Source organism: Apium graveolens, chromosome 8 (genome assembly GCF_009905375.1).
Source record: "Apium graveolens cultivar Ventura chromosome 8, ASM990537v1, whole genome shotgun sequence".
Lineage (NCBI taxonomy): Eukaryota > Viridiplantae > Streptophyta > Magnoliopsida > Apiales > Apiaceae > Apium > Apium graveolens.
Genome location: NC_133654.1, coordinates 21,371,118 through 21,389,641, shown reverse-complemented (window position 1 = coordinate 21,389,641; position 18,524 = coordinate 21,371,118). Strand labels below are relative to the sequence as shown.

The window sequence follows — 18,524 nt, the reverse complement described above, 5'->3', positions numbered from 1 at the left end:
AAAAATATGTTAGATTTCTATATCAAGTAAAATAATGCAAAACTAGAATTATAGTGGAAAATTTCATAATTGATTCGATTCTTTTTAACCACATAACTATTTTTTGCAAGTAAAAATTTAATATTTGATATTAATATATTAATTTTGGTAATAAGAAAACAATGTTTAGATCTTAAATCTTAGTACTCACTAGAAAATTATACAATTATTTGTAAAATTTTATGTAATAAAATCTCAACTGACAAAAAATAAATTCTACTCTATGTAAAACGTTAAAATAATCATATTAGTAAGTTAATATGTTATATATATATAATGTAATCGTATTGTTGCATGACTATAAGATGGAATTTTAGAGTTATACTTAACTTCTTTTTTTAACTACATATTTTAACAGTATATTATATATTATACTTACATCTGTATTTTATACGGATTATAAATTTTAGTTTTTTACAAATAATGTGATACTATTATTTTTAATTTTGACACTTGTTACCGACTAGTAATATATAATGCATAACTTCGGTTTTCTTTTTAGTCGGTTGCATAACTTGGTTTTATCTATAATAAAAGCCACAGGACAGAGTATGACAACATGCTCCGAATTCCTGGCAGGGGATTTTAATAATCGAGGTTAGGTTATGGTAGAATATTAACATGAATTTTGAATATGGTCTACTATTATATCTTGAAATTTTAGACTTCCATGGTATTATAGCTCATTCTTACAATTTTATAAAAATATAACCTAAAAATAACCTTCTCCTAATATCTTTAAGTTAGAGGATTGGTTTCTTTAGAACAAGTCTAACAGAACTAGAAAAATACATTTTTATTGAAAGAAATATAAATGGGATATGCACAGAGATAAGTACCCAAAAATGAGGCATGTTATGATATAGTATTTGAAGGCACCAAAAGATGTCTCAAATTATAACTTTAGATAGTATTTTAAAACAGTTTTGAATTTGCTTTTACCTTTGGGTATTAGAGTGGCCTGTTTCTTAACAGATTCACTCGTGATTTGTATCTTTTTCTTTGTTTTTGCTCAGCTGCAAGCCTACAACAAATAACAACTCCGCCCACCGTAATCGCACCAAATAATGTCATCATTACTAATCTCTACTGCAGCTTTGTTGATATTACTAAGTTGCAGCTACATCAGATCAGATGATTCTTATGTTTCTTCTTGCGGAAATATCAATAACATAAGCTGTCCCTTCCATCTCAAAGGCCATCACCATAATTGTCACAATTTCAGCTATGAGCTCTCCTGTCAAGATAATCGTACTTTAATAAATTTTCCAAAGGATCCCTCGTTCTCATTCAGAGCAGATTTTGCGCCAGAGCAGAACCATTTGTTTTATGTGGAGGCTATTAATTACGAAAACTCCTCTGTTCGCATGGTTGATTCAGGGCTGGTGGAAGATAACTATTTATGTTCTTCCAATATTTCTCTTCATCCTTTCTCGCAGTGATGGTATTATTTGATTAGAAATATCTACGAGGATATCTTTTCACCCATTCGAGAATTTAATAAGCCAATAACATTTCTCGACTGCCCAACTTCTGTGAATTCTTCAGCTCGATATATTCCTGTCCCTTCTTGCTCTTCGTCCCCATTAGTTTTCTCGTACATTGTTATCGGCCATTTGGATTCATCACAAGTAGAGAACAGCTGTAAGATTCGGAGGACAACTTGGGTGTCATCTTCCTGGCCTAATATTAATCAAACAACTTTCTTGGATACTCGAGACATTAACAAGATTGTCTATGGAATCGAGCTCCCATTCCAGTATTTTTATTGCATGAATTGTTCCGTTCCTTATGTTCCTACCTCATATTGTTTGGGAGTCCAATACGAGAATGAGTACTTGCACTGTCCGCGGCCATACAAAAATTACTGCCACAATCTTGGCGATAGCAGGCGAAAACCTTCAATTTACTGTGGTAAGGCATAAGAAGAGTTCATTTTGCAATTTTACTATAATCTTACTTCTTTATCATAATCTATTCGGCGGCCTGATACAGCTTTGGCTTACTAATCTTTCCAGGTCTAGTGGACAACTTGCGGTTTATTCCATGGTGGTTTAGTGGTTCGTAAATTAAATTATATTTCCTCCGTAAACATTTCCACATGAACTATCTAGTTTGCAGATTAAACCATCTAATTCATCTTCCTCTGTTTTCACTTTTTTATTGTTACTACTTACTATCACGCAGAACATCGATTATCTATCTATGAGATCACGGGTAAGATTTTATCTCCTGCAATAAGTTTTGATAGTACTATAAGTATTTAGGGTGAAGGACATCATTTTTGTACTTGTGATGACATGTTACCTTCTCGATGATGCAAATTTTTGTTTTTGTAGGGATTGTTTTTGGTGCAAGATTTTTGTGCGGAATAGCATTTCTATCTGTATTTCTGGTAAATAAATTGAAGAGAAGACATTTGTCGGTGTATGACACCATTGAAGACTTTCTGCAAGGTCAAAATGATCTCATGCCTATTAGGTACAGTTATTCACATATTAAGAAAATCACTAGTGGATTCAATGATAAACTGGGTGAAGGTGGCTTTGGCAAAGTATATAAAGGAAAACTTAGAAGCGGGCTTGTAGTAGCTGTCAAGGTTTTAGGATGCTTCAATACTAGCAGCGCCCAGGATTTCATTAATGAAATTGGTACCATTGGTAGGATACATCATGTTAACATTGTCAAGCTTGTCGGATTCTGCTTTGAGGGTAAAAAACGTGCTCTAATTTATGAGTTCATGCCTAATGGATCTCTGGATAAATACATATTCCCTGAGGAAGGAGAAGCACCCACTTTAAGTTGTGAAAAGATTTATGAGATTTCATGTAAAGTGGCCCGTGGTATTGAGTATTTACATCGAGGTTGTGACATTCAAATCCTAGATTTCGATATCAAGCCTCATAATGTTCTTCTCGATGAAAATTTCACTCCAAAAATTTCAGATTTTGGCCTTGCAAAGTTGCGTGCTACTGATGCTAGTATTGTGATCATGACTGCTGCAAGGGGAACATTGGGCTACATGGCGCCAGAATTATTTTACAAAAATATAGGAGGTGTTTCGTATAAGGCAGATGTTTATAGTTTTGGAATGTTGTTGATGGAAATGGCGGGGCAAAGGAAAAACCTAGAAGAGTCGGTGGACCAAACTATCCAAACTTGCTTCCCTTCATGGATTTATGATCAAATTATCAATGGGAAGAAGATTGAAATGGAAGATGCTACCGAAAATGAAAGGATGTTGGTTGAGAAGATGATTATTGTTGCAATGTGGTGTATACAAATGCAACCTACTGAACGTCCTTCGATGAACAAAGTTATTGAAATGCTTGAAGGAGACCTTGAGCAATTAGTGATGCCTCCTAAATCTTTTCTGTCCACAAGAAGCGCTTGATCAAGAATCCAACAAATGCCTTGAAACTAACAATGTGATGCTATAGATATTTGAAGGATGAAGAATTCAGTCAAAAGTGTCGTTGAACTGATTATGTGATTATGTTATGTAGCCCTATTAATTTCCTTTTATTTCTAGAGGGGATCTACTCTGAGTATGAAAAGTTAAAATTTCCTTTCTTACCTTTCTAAATTATAGTAAAAGTAACAAAATACATATGAATAGGCTGTATTGCATCAGAAGTATTATCCAGGAATTTCGCGCAAGTGTCATCTAGATCGGAATATCTCATGTTTATAGCTTTGCATTGTTGCTATCTGAAATGGTTGTGGCAAAGAATCATACCTCAGTAGGAACAGTGGGTGCTAGTGAAGTATATTTTCCAGAATGGATTTTCCATCATCTTGAACAAAAGAGGGGAACAGAAAGCCAGATTAAGGAAGATTTTTATAATTTTTGCAAAGCCATTGCATAGATATCAAAGCACTCCAGTTGTAGTAGGACTGTAGGAGGCAGGCACTACAAAGATGATGCATCAAGACTACATAAAACAACAAAACTAGGCCAAACCAGAAGCAGCTGAGCGGAGATCGGAGAAACAAACGACCAATAACCTAACCAATCTTAAAACAACAGACTTAAACTAACTATAGTAGGACTTTGGTGCATAAACTGGCATCCAGCAGAGACCTTCCATAAAACTGTCTCCGGACTCTAGTGAATGTTGTGCATAAAGAACCTCTTAGATTTGATACGTTTATGGTATTTCTCTACGTTTCTGGTGAAACTTTGTTACCAAAATTTCTGCCCCCAATCTTTCTGAGCTGGTTCCACCACGACTCACAACACACAGGGTAGTAACTATGTTATTGATGAAATTTTGTGCCTCGGATTCAGAAAGGGCCCAGAGGACTGTGCCTTCCTAATTTCTTTCTGTTGTTTTTCATCATCAAGTCTATTACAGAAATATAATAACAACATCAAAAAATATATTACAAACTTGTTGCAAGTTTTATGTTGTATTCTCGGTGCTCCCCACTTTTCTTTTTAACAAGCATTTTCACCTGTACATCTCAAAGTTATATTCAGGTTTCAATTTAGGGAGCCTAATCATCAAGGGAGAACGCAAGACAGTTAATCTAGATATTAGCTTAGCTTATTCAATATTTGATTTCTTAGTATGAGTTGTTTGAATCTTCGTTAAGATGAGAATTGAATAAAGGTGCAGAACTGAGGAAGCAATGAAAATAAAGAGGACACTGAAAGTCATATAAAGAGGTATGAACTTTATTAGTACTTTATTTTCGACACATGTTTAATGTGATAAACTGGCTTACTAAAAGTTGGACAGGATCTTTAGGGAAAAAAGATGATATATCAAACTCAACGATATCTCCTCCTTAAAGCAGTGATCTACCAGATGTGGTATCCACAGTCAACATGTGATTTCTTAGAGGTTTTCCTTGCAGAGCATTTTGTAGAAGCTAGGAATAAAGTCGCTCACTCTGTTTCAGAAATAACTTCAAGCATGTTGCTAAATGTGGATGCATTTCCCCGACTTGCTGAGTTAAACGGATTAGGAGGCATAGCTGGACAGTCTTCTTCTTGGATCATTTGAATCACCTGTTTCATTGAAGGCCGGTCTGCTAGATGCCAATTTATACACCAAAGTCCCACTATAGTTAGCTTTCTTGCTATGTTGCTATTTATCTCCTCTATCTGGCTTGTTGTTTCCCTCCCTTGTTCAAGATTTTGGAAAACCCATTCCGGGAAATATGCTTCGCTGCTGTTCTCTGTGCTGACTGATATATGATCCCTTGCTCCAACCATTTCAAGCAGCAACATACCAAAACTATAAACGTCCGATTTGGATGACACTTTCCCAAAATTCCTGGAAAATACTTCTGGTGCAATATATCCTATTGTCCCCCTAGCCATAGTCATGGATACTATACTTTGTCCTTTGGCACACAACTTTGCTAAACCAAAATCTGAGACTTTCGGATTGAAATTCTGGTCCAACAAAATGTTTTGAGGTTTAATGTCGAAGTGCAGAATTGGCTGTGCACAACCTTGATGAAGATACTCGACGCCTTTGGCTATACCTAGGGCAATGTTTTGCATCTTTTCCCATCCAAGGAATTTTTTATTCTTATTTTTTCTCGAGTAGACATACTTTTCGAGCGACTCATTCGGAAGAAACTCATAAACAAGAGCTCTTCTACATCCATCAGCGCAGTATCCAACTAGGCGAACCACATTAACATGGTGAATTAAGCCAATTGTACTAACTTCATTTATAAAATCTTCTCCACTTCCTTCGGCATCAACCTTGTCATTCAGGACCTTAACTGCAACAACGACATCATTTGAAAGTTGTCCCTTAAAAACTGAACCATAGCCTCCTTTCCCTAATTCTACTTTGAAATGATTGCTGATCTTCTTAAGATCAGCATATGAGTACCTCGAGGGCTTAAGAGCTCTGTAGTCTTCCAAGAACGTTTCAACCTTCAAGTGGTATCTTCTATTTTGTTTATATGAGTGAGCAGCATAGAACAGTGCTACAAGAGCAAACAATATGAAAATAATACCGCCAACTTTACCTACACGTAAGAGAGGTTAATGAATAGAGAGGTTAATTAAGGTTAAATAACGGTGTGTACTGTTGCCTACATGTGAAATCTGTGACAAGCTGACAAGTCTTAGATTTGTAAAACTATTGTGCGGCACTAGCGTCATAGTAAACGATGGTGTTTAGAGTTCAGAAGAATTAGCACCTGTTAGGAGAAGTTTGTGTGATGAAGGACCTGCAAGAGTGAGAAAGAAATGAATAATGATTAGTTCTAGAATATGTTTTAGTAAAGAGATGATTTTATAAGTGACTATAATTAACAGTCAGACAAGTATAGATCACTCCAGTGAATATACCTTTGGGGTAGCACTGGGTGAGAATAGTGCTGTTTGGCTTAAATTTGCAGTACTGTCCTTTAGCTTCGCAATCACTACAATCGGGTCCAGACCAAGTCAGTCCTCCCGCATTATAGGGGACATTAGAAAAGTTGTACATCTTGGTGCACGATGTTAGAGGGGCTTCCACAATTTCATAGTGAGAATAGACGGCATAGACTTGATAATCATGTCCTTTTAAAGAGCTGACAGAGCTTATAATGTGATTATCTAGTCGGTATCTAGTCATTTCACTTGGTGATGAACAATTGTAAAAGGTATAGTCATTGAAGTAGAGGGTAAAATCTTCATAGTCGCCATTAATTCGAATATGGTTCGATGGGGTGTTGCTCAATGTGAATGGTTTGAAAGGAGACAAGTGGTAACTTTGGTTGTTATGAGAGAAGTAGTGTTGCCTGATATCTCCGGGTGGAGATATGAATCGCAGCTGGCGTGATTTGTAGTCAATAATATCAACAGTAGCCTTAACAGAGAAGGAAAGGTAGAGCCCGGAAAGAGAGGTGTTGACATGGTATTCAAACTCCAAAATTGGAAAAATGCCATTGCAAGAAAGTTGAAATCCAGGTGGGAAAACACAGTGATCCTTCTCCTTGCGCTGCTGATCATCTGTGCCTTTTAGATGAAAAGGGAAGCGGATTTCAGTTGCTCCACACCTCGTTACATTACACTCATCATATTGTCCTGCACCTTCCAGCCTTGTGACGATATTGCTGCACACAATTATAAACACGGCCAACTTCAAGGCATGATTAACCTTTACCATGTTGCAGCTCAGTCTACTTGTGTATGTTTTGATATTGGTTACTAATATCAATTGGTCTACAGACTACGATCACAATTCAAATGGTAAGGAATTAGTCTTCAACGTTGAAAAGTCCAATCATATCAGTCCAACTGAGTAGTTGCAAATTTAGCATCTAGTAACTGTTCTCAACTGTGAATTGAATCATTCAACTCTTAGTCATGGTTCTGCAGTTCTGAATTGACTCTGAACCTGTAGAGCTATAAATAGCAATATACTATGAAAAATAAAAAAATATAAATTAGAACTAATTCAACTAAATCCAACTAAATATAAGAAGAAAAAAGAAGTCTTGAAGTGATTGTTCATGGATATTTTGAATTTGAACCAAATCAAAGTATCTACAGACTCTGCCTTCCTTGGGGTTATCAATTCCGAATTCTTTAAAAAATTTCTCTTCCTCTCGATTTTCACTGATACAATAACATCTAAGTACAGTTCCATACCAATCATGTCGTCATCAGTGATCGCTATTGTAGCACTGTTAATATCAGTGAGTTGCAGCAGCAGCAAAACCTTAGCATCAGATATTTCTTATGTTTCTTCTTGCGGTAATATCCATAACATTAGCTGCCCCTTTTATCTCAAAGGCCATCACCATAATTGTCCCAATTTCAGCTATGAGTTATCCTGCCACAATAATCGTACTCTTTTACAATTTCCTCACACAAACATGAGCAGTTATGAACCAGAGGAAAATCATGTGTTTTATGTGCAATCTATTGATTACAGAAACTCTTCAGTTCGGATGGTTGATTCAGGCTTGGTAGAAGATAAATATTTATGTTCTCCCAGTATTCATCTGCATCCTTTCTCACAGAGAACGTATTACTTAATTTTAAATATCTATGACTATATCTTTTCCCCCATCAGGGAGTTCAACAAGCCAATAACATATATAGACTGCCTAAATCCTGTGAATACTTCAGCTCGATATATACCTGTCCCTCCTTGCTCATCATCATCATCATCATCATCAGTCTCCTCGTACGTTGTAATTGGACATATGGATTCATCAGAAGTGGAGAACAACTGTAAGATCCGGAGAACAACTTGGGTGTCATCTGCATGGCCTAGTATTAATCAAACATCTTTCGTGGATACTCGGGACAATCACAGTATTTTGTACGGAATTGAGCTTCCATTCCACTATTTTTATTGCCTAACTTGTCCTGCTTTTCGCACCTCATCATATTGTCTGGGAGTCGAACACGAGAATTATTATGGGATGTGTGAGGCCCCGCCATTCGACGAGTGTGATAGTATCTATCACATTACATTTAAGTCTGGTAAGAAAAAGAAATGTACATGTTCTTGTTCTAATATATGCTTACCTCTATTAATAGTTAACCATCTACCGGGTCACCCTAACACACCTTTCCATCATTCCATGACCAATTTTTCTAGGCCTACGGTGCAACTTAAAAGGCATCTCAAGGTGGTTTGACGGTAAGTATTCTGAATTATTTCCCTCGGGTCTAGTGGTCTGCACAATACCTTCCTATTCATGTATATGAAGTTGCAGTTTTTTACTATTTTTATGTGCTTTAACTTCTTACTGGTGGCAGAATACGATTCATCTGTATATGAGATCACGGGTAAGATGTTATAATCGGCAATTTCTTTATAATATTATTGTTAGAAATTACTGAAAAACGTCACCCTTGTATTCATGTTACTTTCTTCGTCTTGGGAATATTATATTGCAGGGATTGTTGTTGGTGCAAGGTTTTTGTGTGGAATACTGTTTTTAGCTGTATTTTTGGTGCATAAATTAAGGAGAAGACATTTGTCTGTGTATGACACAATTGAAGACTTCCTCCAAGCTGAAAACAGTATCATGCCTATCAGGTACACTTATTCACATATAAAGAAAATCACAAGTAAATTCAATGAAAAATTGGGTGAAGGTGGCTTTGGTACCGTGTATAAAGGAAAACTCAGAAGCGGCTTAGTTGTAGCTGTTAAAGTATTAGGCAACTCCAACTCCAAAGACAGTGGCACTGATTTCATCAATGAAGTTGGCACCATTGGTAGGATCCATCATGTTAACATTGTAAAACTTGTCGGTTATTGCTTTGAGGGAAACAAACGAGCTCTAATTTATGAGTTCCTGCCTAATGGATCTCTTGACAAATATTTATTCCTAGAAGGAGGAACAAAGCCTTTGAGTTGTGAAAAGATCTATGAGATTTCCTGTAAAGTGGCTTGTGGTATTGAGTATTTACATAAAGGCTGTGACATCCAAATCTTGCATTTTGATATCAAGCCTCATAATATCCTCCTGGATGAAAATTTCAATCCAAAAATTTCTGATTTCGGCCTAGCAAAATTACGTGCTACTGATGCTAGTGTTGTGACTATGACTGCTCCAAGGGGGACATTGGGCTACATGGCTCCAGAGTTATTTTACAAAAATATTGGAAGTGTTTCATTCAAGGCAGATGTTTATAGTTTTGGAATGCTGTTGATGGAATTGGCGGGGCAAAGGAAAAACTTGAATCCACTTGTGGACCAAATTAGCCAAATTTACTATCCTTCATGGATTTATGATCAGATAAGCAAAGGGAAGGAGATTGAAATGGAAGATTGTACAGAGAATCAGAGGGATCTGATCAAGAAGATGATAATTGTAGCAATGTGGTGTATACAAATGAAGCCAGTTGAGCGTCCCTCGATGAACAAAGTTATTGAAATGCTTGAAGGAGACACTCAAACTTTAGTAATGCCACCTAAACCTTTAATTTGTCCACAAGAGGCCCCAATGAGGGATCCAGAATCCTGTCAACTATCTTCAAACTGATCATGCGACTTTGTTTTTCTGAAACACTAATAAATTGTATTGCAAGTTAGCTGTAAGTCCAGTGTCTTTGTCGGTAGTTCAATATATTAAATGTACGAGTATCTCCGGAATTATATGAAGAATTATAGATGAATATAAGAGCCCTGTTATATTTGCGCCACAAAAAATAATTTTATTTTACCTCATATTTTGTTTCTTTTTAAATTGTAGGCCTATCCGCCTATGGTTTTGCTTTTCTACTTTGACAGAAGCTGATTTAATCCTTGCTGAGGCCGGGTAGAAAAAGCGTTTTCTTTGGGAACGTTGGATCTTATTATTTCTTTGATAATTTTTTTTATTGATAACAAGGTGTTTTTACGCGCACCTCGACTAATCCTAGAGAGGGCTAGTACAGCATCCCACCGCCACGACCCCTTAATTAAAAAAATCCGAGCAGCTAATAGTAAATTCAACCCAAGAATAAATATAGTCGCTGAGAGGAACAAATACTACAGACCTGTTTTCTAGAAAACAAAGTAGTTACAATATGTTGTATCGAATTAGTAGAACTATGTTACAAAATCAAATCATTTCCTAGATGTTTTGTTTGACCAAATTAACTAGAGGCAACTCATCAATCCGATTCAGATATATCTTCAAGCCTGCTGCAAAATGATGATGCATATTTTGAACTTGCCGAGTTAAACGGATTAGGAGGTATTGCTGGGCAATCAGTCTCGTGGAGCATTTGAATCACGCGTTTCATGGAAGGACGGTCTGCTGGATGCCAATTTATGCACCAAAGTCCCACGATAGTTAGCTTTTTAGCTATGATACTATCTACTTCTTTCTCAATATTCTGACTTCTCGATTCCCTCTCCTGTTCGAGCTGATTGAAAACCCATTCTGGAAAATATGCGCTGGTGTTTTCTTTTCCTGCTGAAGTATGATCCTTTGCTCCAACCATTTCTAGCAACAACATGCCGTAGCTATAAACATCTGATTTTGATGACACTTTTCCAAAATTTCTGGAAAATACCTCTGGGGCAATATAGCCTATCGTCCCTCTTGCCATAGTCATGGAGACCATACTTTGCCCTTTGGTGCACAACTTTGCCAGACCAAAATCGGAGATTTATGGATTAAAGTTTTGGTCCAACAAGATATTGTGAGGTTTAATATCGAAGTGGAGGATTCGCTGAGCACAACCTTGGTGAAGGTACTCGATACCCTTGGCTATGCCTAGAGCAATATCTTGCATCTTTTCCCATCCAAGGAATCCGTTGTTCTGATTCTCTCTGTAGACAAACTTTTCAAGTGAGTTGTTCGGTTGAAACTCATAAACAAGAGCTTTTCTACATCCATCAGCACAGTACCCAATCAGACGAACCACATTAATATGGTGAACTAGGCCGATTGTACTAACCTCATTTATAAAATCCTCTCCACTTCCTTTGGCATCAAGCCTATCGTTTAGGATTTTAACCGCAACAACAACATCATTTGAAAGTCGTCCCTTGAACACAGATCCAAAGCCTCCTTCCCCTAATTTGACTTTGAATTGATTGGTCATCTTTTTGATATCAGAATAGGAGTATCTTGAGGGCTTAAGTGCTTTGTAGTCCTCCAAAAACCTTTCAACCTTCAACTGGTATCTTTTCTTTTGTTTATATGACTTTATAGCATAACACAATGCTACAAAAGTAAGCAAGACTAAAATTATACCTCCAAGTTCACCTGCAAGTAAGAGTATAGCATTTATACAGCATGAAATTGAAGAAAAAATACAACACATCCAGGGACGGAACCAGATAATTTTTGGACCAGAATAAACTTCCAATATCGTAAAATTTTGGACCAGAATAAACTTCCAATATCGTTGCAATAAAGAAATTGTGATTAAGAAGTTGAGTAGGTCTATCTTTCAAGGACGCGGGAGAACTTAAAACATTTACAATAGGAGGTCCTCGCGTGTGACTTGTATGATCACGACCCTTGATGTGCACATATTTTGAAACCTTAAAACCTTTTTTTCTACCTCGCTAGTTGTCAATTAGGTGTGTTATGTATCTCTTAGAGTCCAAACTAATATAAATATTGTGCATAGTAAGTGTAAAAATCCAGAAGAGACGATGGTTTACCTGCTAGAATATATGCATGTGAGTGTTTATGTGACGGACCTGCAAATTAGGAAAGGAATGACTAGTTACTATTTAAGGAAGATTGCAAAGCTAAGGGAGTTCCAAATATATGTGAACAAGAAGTCCACCATAATTTTGCATACCTTTACTGTAGCACTGAGTGAAAATTGTGCTGTTTGGTTTGAATTTGCAATACTTTCCTTGGACTTCGCAATCACCGCAGTCAGGTGCGGACCAAGTAAGCCGTCCAATGTTGTAGGGGACATGAGAAATGTTGTACATCTTGGTGCAAGATCTTAGAGGCGCTTCCACAGTTTCCAAGTGAGAACAGATGGAAAAGATTTTATAACCTTGGCTTCTCAGAGAAGGGACGACACTTATGAGCTTATTTCCGGGGTAGAATGGACTACTCAGACGTTTATATGTACTTATATAACTTGTTGATGAACAATTGTAAAAGGTATAGTCATTGCAGTGACGGCGATAGGAACCATGACCAGTAATATTAGTTAATATTTTGTTAGTTAATGTAGATGGTTTGAAAGTAGGATTAGAATGGCGATTATTGTGAGGGTAGTAGTAGTGTTGTCTGATATCTTGGGATGAAGATTCAAAATAGAGCTGTCGCCATCTGTAGTCAATACTAATTACATAAGCCGGAACAGAGAAGGAAAGGTAGAGTCCAGGAAGAGAGGTGTTCACCTCGTATTCAAACTCCATAATCGGAGCAAGGTCATCGTGAAGTCTAGTGCAAGAGAGTTGAAAGCCAGCTGGGAAAACACAGTGATTGTCATTCCCGTCTTTAAGATGAAAAGGAAACCGGATTTCGGTTGCTCCACACCGTGTTACCCTGCACTTATCATTTTCTGCAGAACCTTCCAGCCTCGCAACGACACTACTACAGGCAATTAAAACCACAGCCACCTTTAACATTTGATGAACCATTATAGATGAGTTAACTTGAAGAATGCAATTAGACATCATGCGTATTATAGATCTTTGAATACTTTTTTCTTGCTCTGTGCAGACCCACCCACGTTCTCTTTTTGCAATTTTTAAGTCTGCACACCTTGCATATGTTTTCTTTTCATTGTTTAGTTTGCTAAAAAGTGTTGAGATCTACTATTTTCTATCCTTTGCTGATTATTTATTTGCTATCCATCATCTTTTCTCTAATTTGAACACTACTGCAATGAGAAAGAAACGTTTTGATAATTAAATTAAGAAGATGGCTACAAGATCTGAACACTACGTTTTTTCATTCCCTGTATTATATGTTATCTTCTTCTAACGTGTAAAAACAATGAAAAACTTGCTGCTTGGGTCAAAAACGCTCCACTACTACAACTTTACTATCATTATTGCACTGATCCACAGTTCCGCTCCAAACAATGTCATCGTCGTCTTCTTTACTGGTCATTGTTGTAGCATGTTTGATATCAGTAAGTTGCAGCAGCAGTAACACATTTGCATCTGATAGTTCTTCTCCAACGTCGTTTTCTTGTGGTAAAATCTATAACATAAGCTGTCCCTTTTATCTCAGAGGGCAGCAGCATAATTGCCAAAATTTCAGCTATGAGCTCTCTTGCCACAACAATCGTACATTATTACAATTGAAAGACTATGAGTTCTATGTTGAGGCTCTTAATTACGAAATGTCTTCTATTCGAATGGTTGATTCAGGGCTAGCCGATGGAAACAACATTTGTTCCTCCAACAGTTCTCTTCATCCTTTCTCGAACTTAATGTTTACTTCGCTTGGATCTTCTCCCAAGCCTATCATTTCCCCCATTCAGGAATTTAATACGCCAATAACATATATAGACTGCCCAGCTCCTGTGAAATCCTCTGCAAGATATATACCTGCCCCTCCTTGCTCATCATCATCATCAGTCTCCTCCTACGTTGTCATCGGACATATGGAATCATCAGAAGTAGAGAACAACTGTAAGGTTCAGACAGCAACTTGGGTGTCATGCGCGTGGCCTAACATTAATCAAACGTCTTTTTTGGACACTCAAGAAAGCCACGACAGTTTTTACGGAATTGAGCTTCCATTCCATTATTTTTATTGCCTCAATTGTTCTATTCCTGGCTATTTTTCTGAATATTGTTCGGCAGTCCAAGATGAAAATGAAATCTTCAGTTGTGATTTCAGTCCCTGTGATTATATTCTACGCATTTCATTTTACTGTGGTAAGAAATTTAAAGTTAATATATCTAGTTTTAGTTTTTGGTTAATACACCTTTATGTAAGCCTAGATTTTTAACACAGCATTAAATGACTGATTTTCTTAGGTCTGAGGTCCAACCTGATATTCATCTGACGGTGGTTGAGGGGTGAGTATTTGATTTATTACTGTCCTACACATAAGCATTCGTTAACAATTTTCCTCTGTTCTGATCATTTTGTTTTCACTTCTGGCCAGAACATCACATATATATATTTAAGATGACGGGTAAGATACTAAACTTAAGACTTCACTCTTGTGCTCGTGTTACCTTCTTCTCGGTGATGATGTCTTAGATCTTTTGTAGGGATTGGTCTTGGTGCAAGATTTTTGTGTGGTATAGCATTGTTATCTGCATTTCTAAGATATAAATTACGGAGAAGACATTTATCTGTGTATGACACCATTGAAGACTTCTTGCAAGGTCCAAACAATCTGATGCCTATTAGGTACACTTATTCACAAATTAAGAACATCACCGCTGGATTCAGTGATAAACTGGGTGCAGGTGCCTTTGGTACAGTTTATAAAGGCAAACTTCGAAGCGGCACTGTTGTAGCTGTTAAAGTATTAGGAAACTCCAATGCTAGTGACCACGATTTTATCAACGAAGTCGGTAGCATCGGCAGGATCCATCATGTTAACATTGTCAAACTTGTTGGTTTTTGCTTTGACGGTAAAAAACGTGCTCTAATTTATGAGTTCATGGCTAATGGATCTCTTGATAAATACATTTTACCAGGAGGAGGAACAGACACTTTGAGTTGTGAGAAGATTTATGAGATTTCATATCAAGTGGCCTGTGGTATTGAGTATTTACATCAAGGTTGTGACATCCAAATTTTGCATTTTGATATAAAGCCTCACAACATCCTCCTTGACGAAAATTTCAACCCCAAAATTTCTGATTTTGGACTTGCAAAGTTACGTGCTACTGATGACAGTATTGTTACTATGACTGCTGCAAGGGGAACATTGGGCTACATGGCTCCAGAATTATTTTATAAAAATATTGGAGGTGTTTTTGGGATGTTGTTGATGGAAATGGCAGGGCAAAGGAGAAATTTAAATCAGTCTGCGGACCAAATTAGCCAACATTACTTCCCTTCCAGGATTTATGATCAAATGAGCAAAGGAAAGGAGATTGAAATGGAAGATTCTACCGAGGATGAAAGGAAGTTGGCAAAGAAGATGATAATTGTAGCAATGTGGTGTATACAAATGAAACCAAGTGAGCGTCCTTCAATGAACAAAGTTATTGAAATGCTTGAAGGAGACTCTGAGCTTCTGGTGATGCCTCTGAAATCATTCATGAGTCCACAAGAGGAGCCAGATCAAGAACTCCCTTGCATGTCTTGAAAATCATGATCTAAGTGCCAGTTAATGTCATCTAACTGGTCGTGTGATTTCATTTTTACAAGGCTCATAATTTGTAATGCAAGTCAGTTGTAATTTCAGATATCCGTGTGCTTCCTTCACTCTACCTAAAAAATTAATAGTCAAGAGGCAATGCAGAACTTTGTTACTGAGTATCATACAGACTGCCTGTGTATGTAGATCATAGATTGCCTATGTCCACTGATGTATTTTATTTCTATTTGAACTCGGGGAATGGCGATTGATATATATTTTAACATTCATCTTAGGTTAATTCGTCAGATTTAAAAAAAAAAAATTATGTATTGAATTTTTAATAGATCTTTGGTGAGAGTACATCATTTTTCCTTACTAATTTAGCAACAGCAAATTTGAGGTATGTAATTGATAGAATAATATAAGATACTGGAAATGTCATTCTCTAACACCTTGAGATTCTAGAGTAATTGGTTTCTCAACATGGTATCAGACACCTTAAAATTTTAGATGAGTTGGTTACTCAACAAAAATATGCAGTATCCTGTCATAGAGGGGGAGATGCCTGGTTTGGCAGAGGATCTCCCAGTTCAGGAGTTAGTTTCTGGTGAGAATCCAAAGGCAGTTGCAGTGATTTAGCATGGAGAAGATTGGAGAAGATTGTGTTCTTTGAGAATATTTGTAGTGTATTTTCTTTGACTAACAAATATTCCTTCATTAGTATTACTGATTTCCAGGCCAAGAAATTAGCATGGAGAAGATTGGAGAAGATTGTGTTCTTTGAGAATATCTGTAGTGTATTTCCTTTGACTAACAAATATACCTTCATTGGTATTACTGATTACCAGGCCAAGAAATTATCTCAGCTCACCCAAGTCCTACATATGAAATATATTAGATAATATTTGCTTCAACTCATTTATGACTTTCATACAATTTCCAGCAAGAAGCAAATCATCGACATACACCAAAATTAGTGTAATAGACTCACCAAAATTAGTGTAATAGACTCTGATGAGTGTTTGCTAAACAAACTATAGTCCGTTTTGGATTGCTTGAACTCCATTTGAAGAAGCGTACTAGACAGCTTAGAAAACCAAGTTCTGGGTGCTTGACGCAGCCCGTATAAAGACTTTTTCAAACGACACACGAGATTATTTGAGGGAATATCAACATTCATGTTGAGTGTTATACTACTTCCCAAATGATTGTATCCTTTAGGCAGTTTGATGTACACAAGTTCAGACAAATCACCGTGAATGAATGCATTAGAGACGTCCATCTGGTATGTGAACCACTGTTGCATTACAGCCACAGCCAACAAAGTTCGCACTGTGGTGAACTTAGCCACAAGTGCGAAAGTTTCGAAATAATCTTCTCCTGGTCTTTGATGACATCCCAGTACAACCAACCTGGCCTTGTGTTTGTCCACTGAACCATCAGGTAAAAACTTTATTTTGAAGATCCACTTGGACCCAATAACATGCTTTCCAGGTGGAAGGGGCACTATCTCCCAAGTCTCATTTAGCTCAAGAGCAATCAACTCTTGATTCATAGCTTTAACCCAATGCTCATGAACCATAGCCTCTTTGAAATGATAGGGACCCCGGTGCTTTGTTACCGTTAATAGGAAACAATAGAATGGTTTATCAACTGTGGTTAGAGCCAGATTCGAAGCAGCGTGTGTTTGTTTTGAAGTAACAAAATCTTGCATCCACACTGGTTTAACATGTGTTCTATTGGAGCGTCGAAGAGGGACATTTACAGGAGAAACAGAAGACATTGACGTGTCATTATCATTCGACTCATTAATGTCAGAAGAAGAGGAAACAGACCTTTGTGATTGTGACCGAGGTGTTGGGGAGTTTGAGTTGTCAGTGTCAAGAGACAGATCATAGATGTCATTAGGATTAACTGTTGTGGGTATAGGCATAGATGGGGGAACAGGTGTCATGAAGTTTGACGTTGAGTTTGGATGATAAGGAAAGATAGACTCATGAAATAGCACATCACGAGATGAGAATTCCTGTTTAGTCTACAAATTCAGAAGTCGATAACCTTTTTGGTTGGGTGGATAGCCCACAAAGGCACAGGGGACCCCTCTGTGTTGAAACTTATCACTAGAGTGCACTGGATTACACGCGAAGGCCAGACATCCAAATACCCTGAGGTTGTCATATTCAGGCTCTTTTTTGTGTAGCATCGCATATGGTGATTTATTTCCAAGAACTGCAGTAGGTAGCTTGTTGATCAGATGTACAGAGGTCATAACATAAGCACCCCACATTTCCAAAGGCATTCCAGAATGAAATCTTAAAGCGCGTGCAAGCTCCAAAATGTGTTGATGCTTTCACCCTACACGAGCGTTTTGTTGAGGCATGTATGGGCAAGAGGTTTGCTGCACAATCCCATTCTCAGAAAAGAACCGTTGACAAGCTAGAGGAGTGAACTCGAGAGCATTTTCAGATCGAATAGTACGAATAGTTTTGTTGAATTTGTTGGAGACATAATTCAAGAAAGCTTTAAGTTGTAAGAGGGCCTCAGATCTCGACTCTAGCAAATAAACCCAAGTATGACGCGAGTAATCATCAACTAAAGTAAAAAAATATCAATATTTTGATTTGTAAGGGGTTTTATATGGACCCCAAATATCCTTGTGAAGAAGCTCAAAGATTGATGCAGCATGTGACTCACTCAGAGGAAATGGTTGTTTGGTGTGTTTTGCCATGGGACAAGAAACACATATCTGGTTAGTACTGTGACAGCCTCTCAATTTTGGGATGTATTTCAGGCTAGAAAGAGAGGCATGACCTAG

The 18,524-nt window shown here is 37.2% G+C and overlaps 6 protein-coding genes across 7 annotated transcripts; 3 read left to right on the top strand and 3 right to left on the bottom strand.

Moving 5' to 3' along the window:
* Window positions 1-492: 492 nt before the first annotated feature.
* Window positions 493-3,587, top strand: LOC141677057 (rust resistance kinase Lr10-like). Its single transcript, XM_074482788.1, has 4 exons — window positions 493-1,953; window positions 2,058-2,099; window positions 2,227-2,256; window positions 2,379-3,587. Exons 1-4 carry the CDS (start codon window positions 1,812-1,814, stop codon window positions 3,431-3,433), a joined length of 1,269 nt encoding a protein of 422 aa, XP_074338889.1. The 5' UTR covers window positions 493-1,811; the 3' UTR covers window positions 3,434-3,587.
* Window positions 3,588-4,714: 1,127 nt separating this feature from the next.
* LOC141679811 (rust resistance kinase Lr10-like) lies at window positions 4,715-7,374 on the bottom strand. The gene is made up of 3 exons (XM_074486200.1): window positions 6,362-7,374; window positions 6,211-6,240; window positions 4,715-6,036 (listed from the first exon to the last, which is right to left on the bottom strand). Exons 1-3 carry the CDS (start codon window positions 7,161-7,163, stop codon window positions 4,934-4,936), a joined length of 1,935 nt encoding a protein of 644 aa, XP_074342301.1. The 5' UTR covers window positions 7,164-7,374; the 3' UTR covers window positions 4,715-4,933.
* A 37-nt stretch (window positions 7,375-7,411) lies between these two features.
* On the top strand, window positions 7,412-10,199 carry LOC141679810 (LEAF RUST 10 DISEASE-RESISTANCE LOCUS RECEPTOR-LIKE PROTEIN KINASE-like 2.7). Its single transcript, XM_074486199.1, has 4 exons — window positions 7,412-8,491; window positions 8,610-8,651; window positions 8,771-8,800; window positions 8,912-10,199. Exons 1-4 carry the CDS (start codon window positions 7,510-7,512, stop codon window positions 10,003-10,005), a joined length of 2,148 nt encoding a protein of 715 aa, XP_074342300.1. The 5' UTR covers window positions 7,412-7,509; the 3' UTR covers window positions 10,006-10,199.
* A 246-nt stretch (window positions 10,200-10,445) lies between these two features.
* On the bottom strand, window positions 10,446-13,166 carry LOC141677025 (LEAF RUST 10 DISEASE-RESISTANCE LOCUS RECEPTOR-LIKE PROTEIN KINASE-like 2.1). Of its 2 annotated transcripts, XM_074482759.1 has the most exons (4): window positions 12,269-13,166; window positions 12,126-12,164; window positions 11,411-11,721; window positions 10,446-11,282 (listed from the first exon to the last, which is right to left on the bottom strand). In XM_074482759.1, exons 1-4 carry the CDS (start codon window positions 13,107-13,109, stop codon window positions 11,160-11,162), a joined length of 1,314 nt encoding a protein of 437 aa, XP_074338860.1. In that variant the 5' UTR covers window positions 13,110-13,166; the 3' UTR covers window positions 10,446-11,159. The 2 variants fall into 2 exon arrangements, with proteins under 2 accessions (XP_074338860.1, XP_074338859.1); XM_074482758.1 differs by having other exon boundaries at window positions 10,446-11,721.
* Window positions 10,619-11,059, bottom strand: LOC141679377 (LEAF RUST 10 DISEASE-RESISTANCE LOCUS RECEPTOR-LIKE PROTEIN KINASE-like 2.5). The gene has a single exon (XM_074485877.1). The coding sequence runs from the start codon at window positions 11,057-11,059 to the stop codon at window positions 10,619-10,621; it is 441 nt and encodes a 146-aa protein (XP_074341978.1).
* Window positions 13,167-13,516: 350 nt separating the features above from the next.
* On the top strand, window positions 13,517-15,959 carry LOC141679376 (rust resistance kinase Lr10-like). The gene is made up of 2 exons (XM_074485875.1): window positions 13,517-14,321; window positions 14,664-15,959. Exons 1-2 carry the CDS (start codon window positions 13,517-13,519, stop codon window positions 15,713-15,715), a joined length of 1,857 nt encoding a protein of 618 aa, XP_074341976.1. The 3' UTR covers window positions 15,716-15,959.
* Window positions 15,960-18,524: the final 2,565 nt, after the last annotated feature.

What these genes read in the sequence shown, in the direction of transcription:
- LOC141679376 (XM_074485875.1), top strand. Translation starts at nt 13,517, where the DNA reads ATGTCATCGTCGTCTTCTTTACTGGTCATTGTTGTAGCATGTTTGATA. An exon ending in ACGCATTTCATTTTACTGTG is followed by an intron (nt 14,322 to 14,663) that starts GTAAGAAATTTA and finishes GATCTTTTGTAG; the next exon opens with GGATTGGTCTTGGTGCAAGA.
- LOC141679811 (XM_074486200.1), bottom strand. Translation starts at nt 7,163, where the DNA reads ATGGTAAAGGTTAATCATGCCTTGAAGTTGGCCGTGTTTATAATTGTG. An exon ending in CACCCAGTGCTACCCCAAAG is followed by an intron (nt 6,241 to 6,361) that starts GTATATTCACTG and finishes TCACTCTTGCAG; the next exon opens with GTCCTTCATCACACAAACTT. An exon ending in ACACAAACTTCTCCTAACAG is followed by an intron (nt 6,037 to 6,210) that starts GTGCTAATTCTT and finishes TCTTACGTGTAG; the next exon opens with GTAAAGTTGGCGGTATTATT.
- LOC141679377 (XM_074485877.1), bottom strand. Translation starts at nt 11,059, where the DNA reads ATGGCAAGAGGGACGATAGGCTATATTGCCCCAGAGGTATTTTCCAGA.
- LOC141677025 (XM_074482758.1), bottom strand. Translation starts at nt 13,109, where the DNA reads ATGATGTCTAATTGCATTCTTCAAGTTAACTCATCTATAATGGTTCAT. An exon ending in CACTCAGTGCTACAGTAAAG is followed by an intron (nt 12,165 to 12,268) that starts GTATGCAAAATT and finishes CCTAATTTGCAG; the next exon opens with GTCCGTCACATAAACACTCA. An exon ending in ACATGCATATATTCTAGCAG is followed by an intron (nt 11,722 to 12,125) that starts GTAAACCATCGT and finishes TCTTACTTGCAG; the next exon opens with GTGAACTTGGAGGTATAATT.
- LOC141679810 (XM_074486199.1), top strand. Translation starts at nt 7,510, where the DNA reads ATGGATATTTTGAATTTGAACCAAATCAAAGTATCTACAGACTCTGCC. An exon ending in CATCTCAAGGTGGTTTGACG is followed by an intron (nt 8,652 to 8,770) that starts GTAAGTATTCTG and finishes TACTGGTGGCAG; the next exon opens with AATACGATTCATCTGTATAT. An exon ending in ATCTGTATATGAGATCACGG is followed by an intron (nt 8,801 to 8,911) that starts GTAAGATGTTAT and finishes ATTATATTGCAG; the next exon opens with GGATTGTTGTTGGTGCAAGG.
- LOC141677057 (XM_074482788.1), top strand. Translation starts at nt 1,812, where the DNA reads ATGAATTGTTCCGTTCCTTATGTTCCTACCTCATATTGTTTGGGAGTC. An exon ending in TATTCCATGGTGGTTTAGTG is followed by an intron (nt 2,100 to 2,226) that starts GTTCGTAAATTA and finishes ACTATCACGCAG; the next exon opens with AACATCGATTATCTATCTAT. An exon ending in ATCTATCTATGAGATCACGG is followed by an intron (nt 2,257 to 2,378) that starts GTAAGATTTTAT and finishes TTGTTTTTGTAG; the next exon opens with GGATTGTTTTTGGTGCAAGA.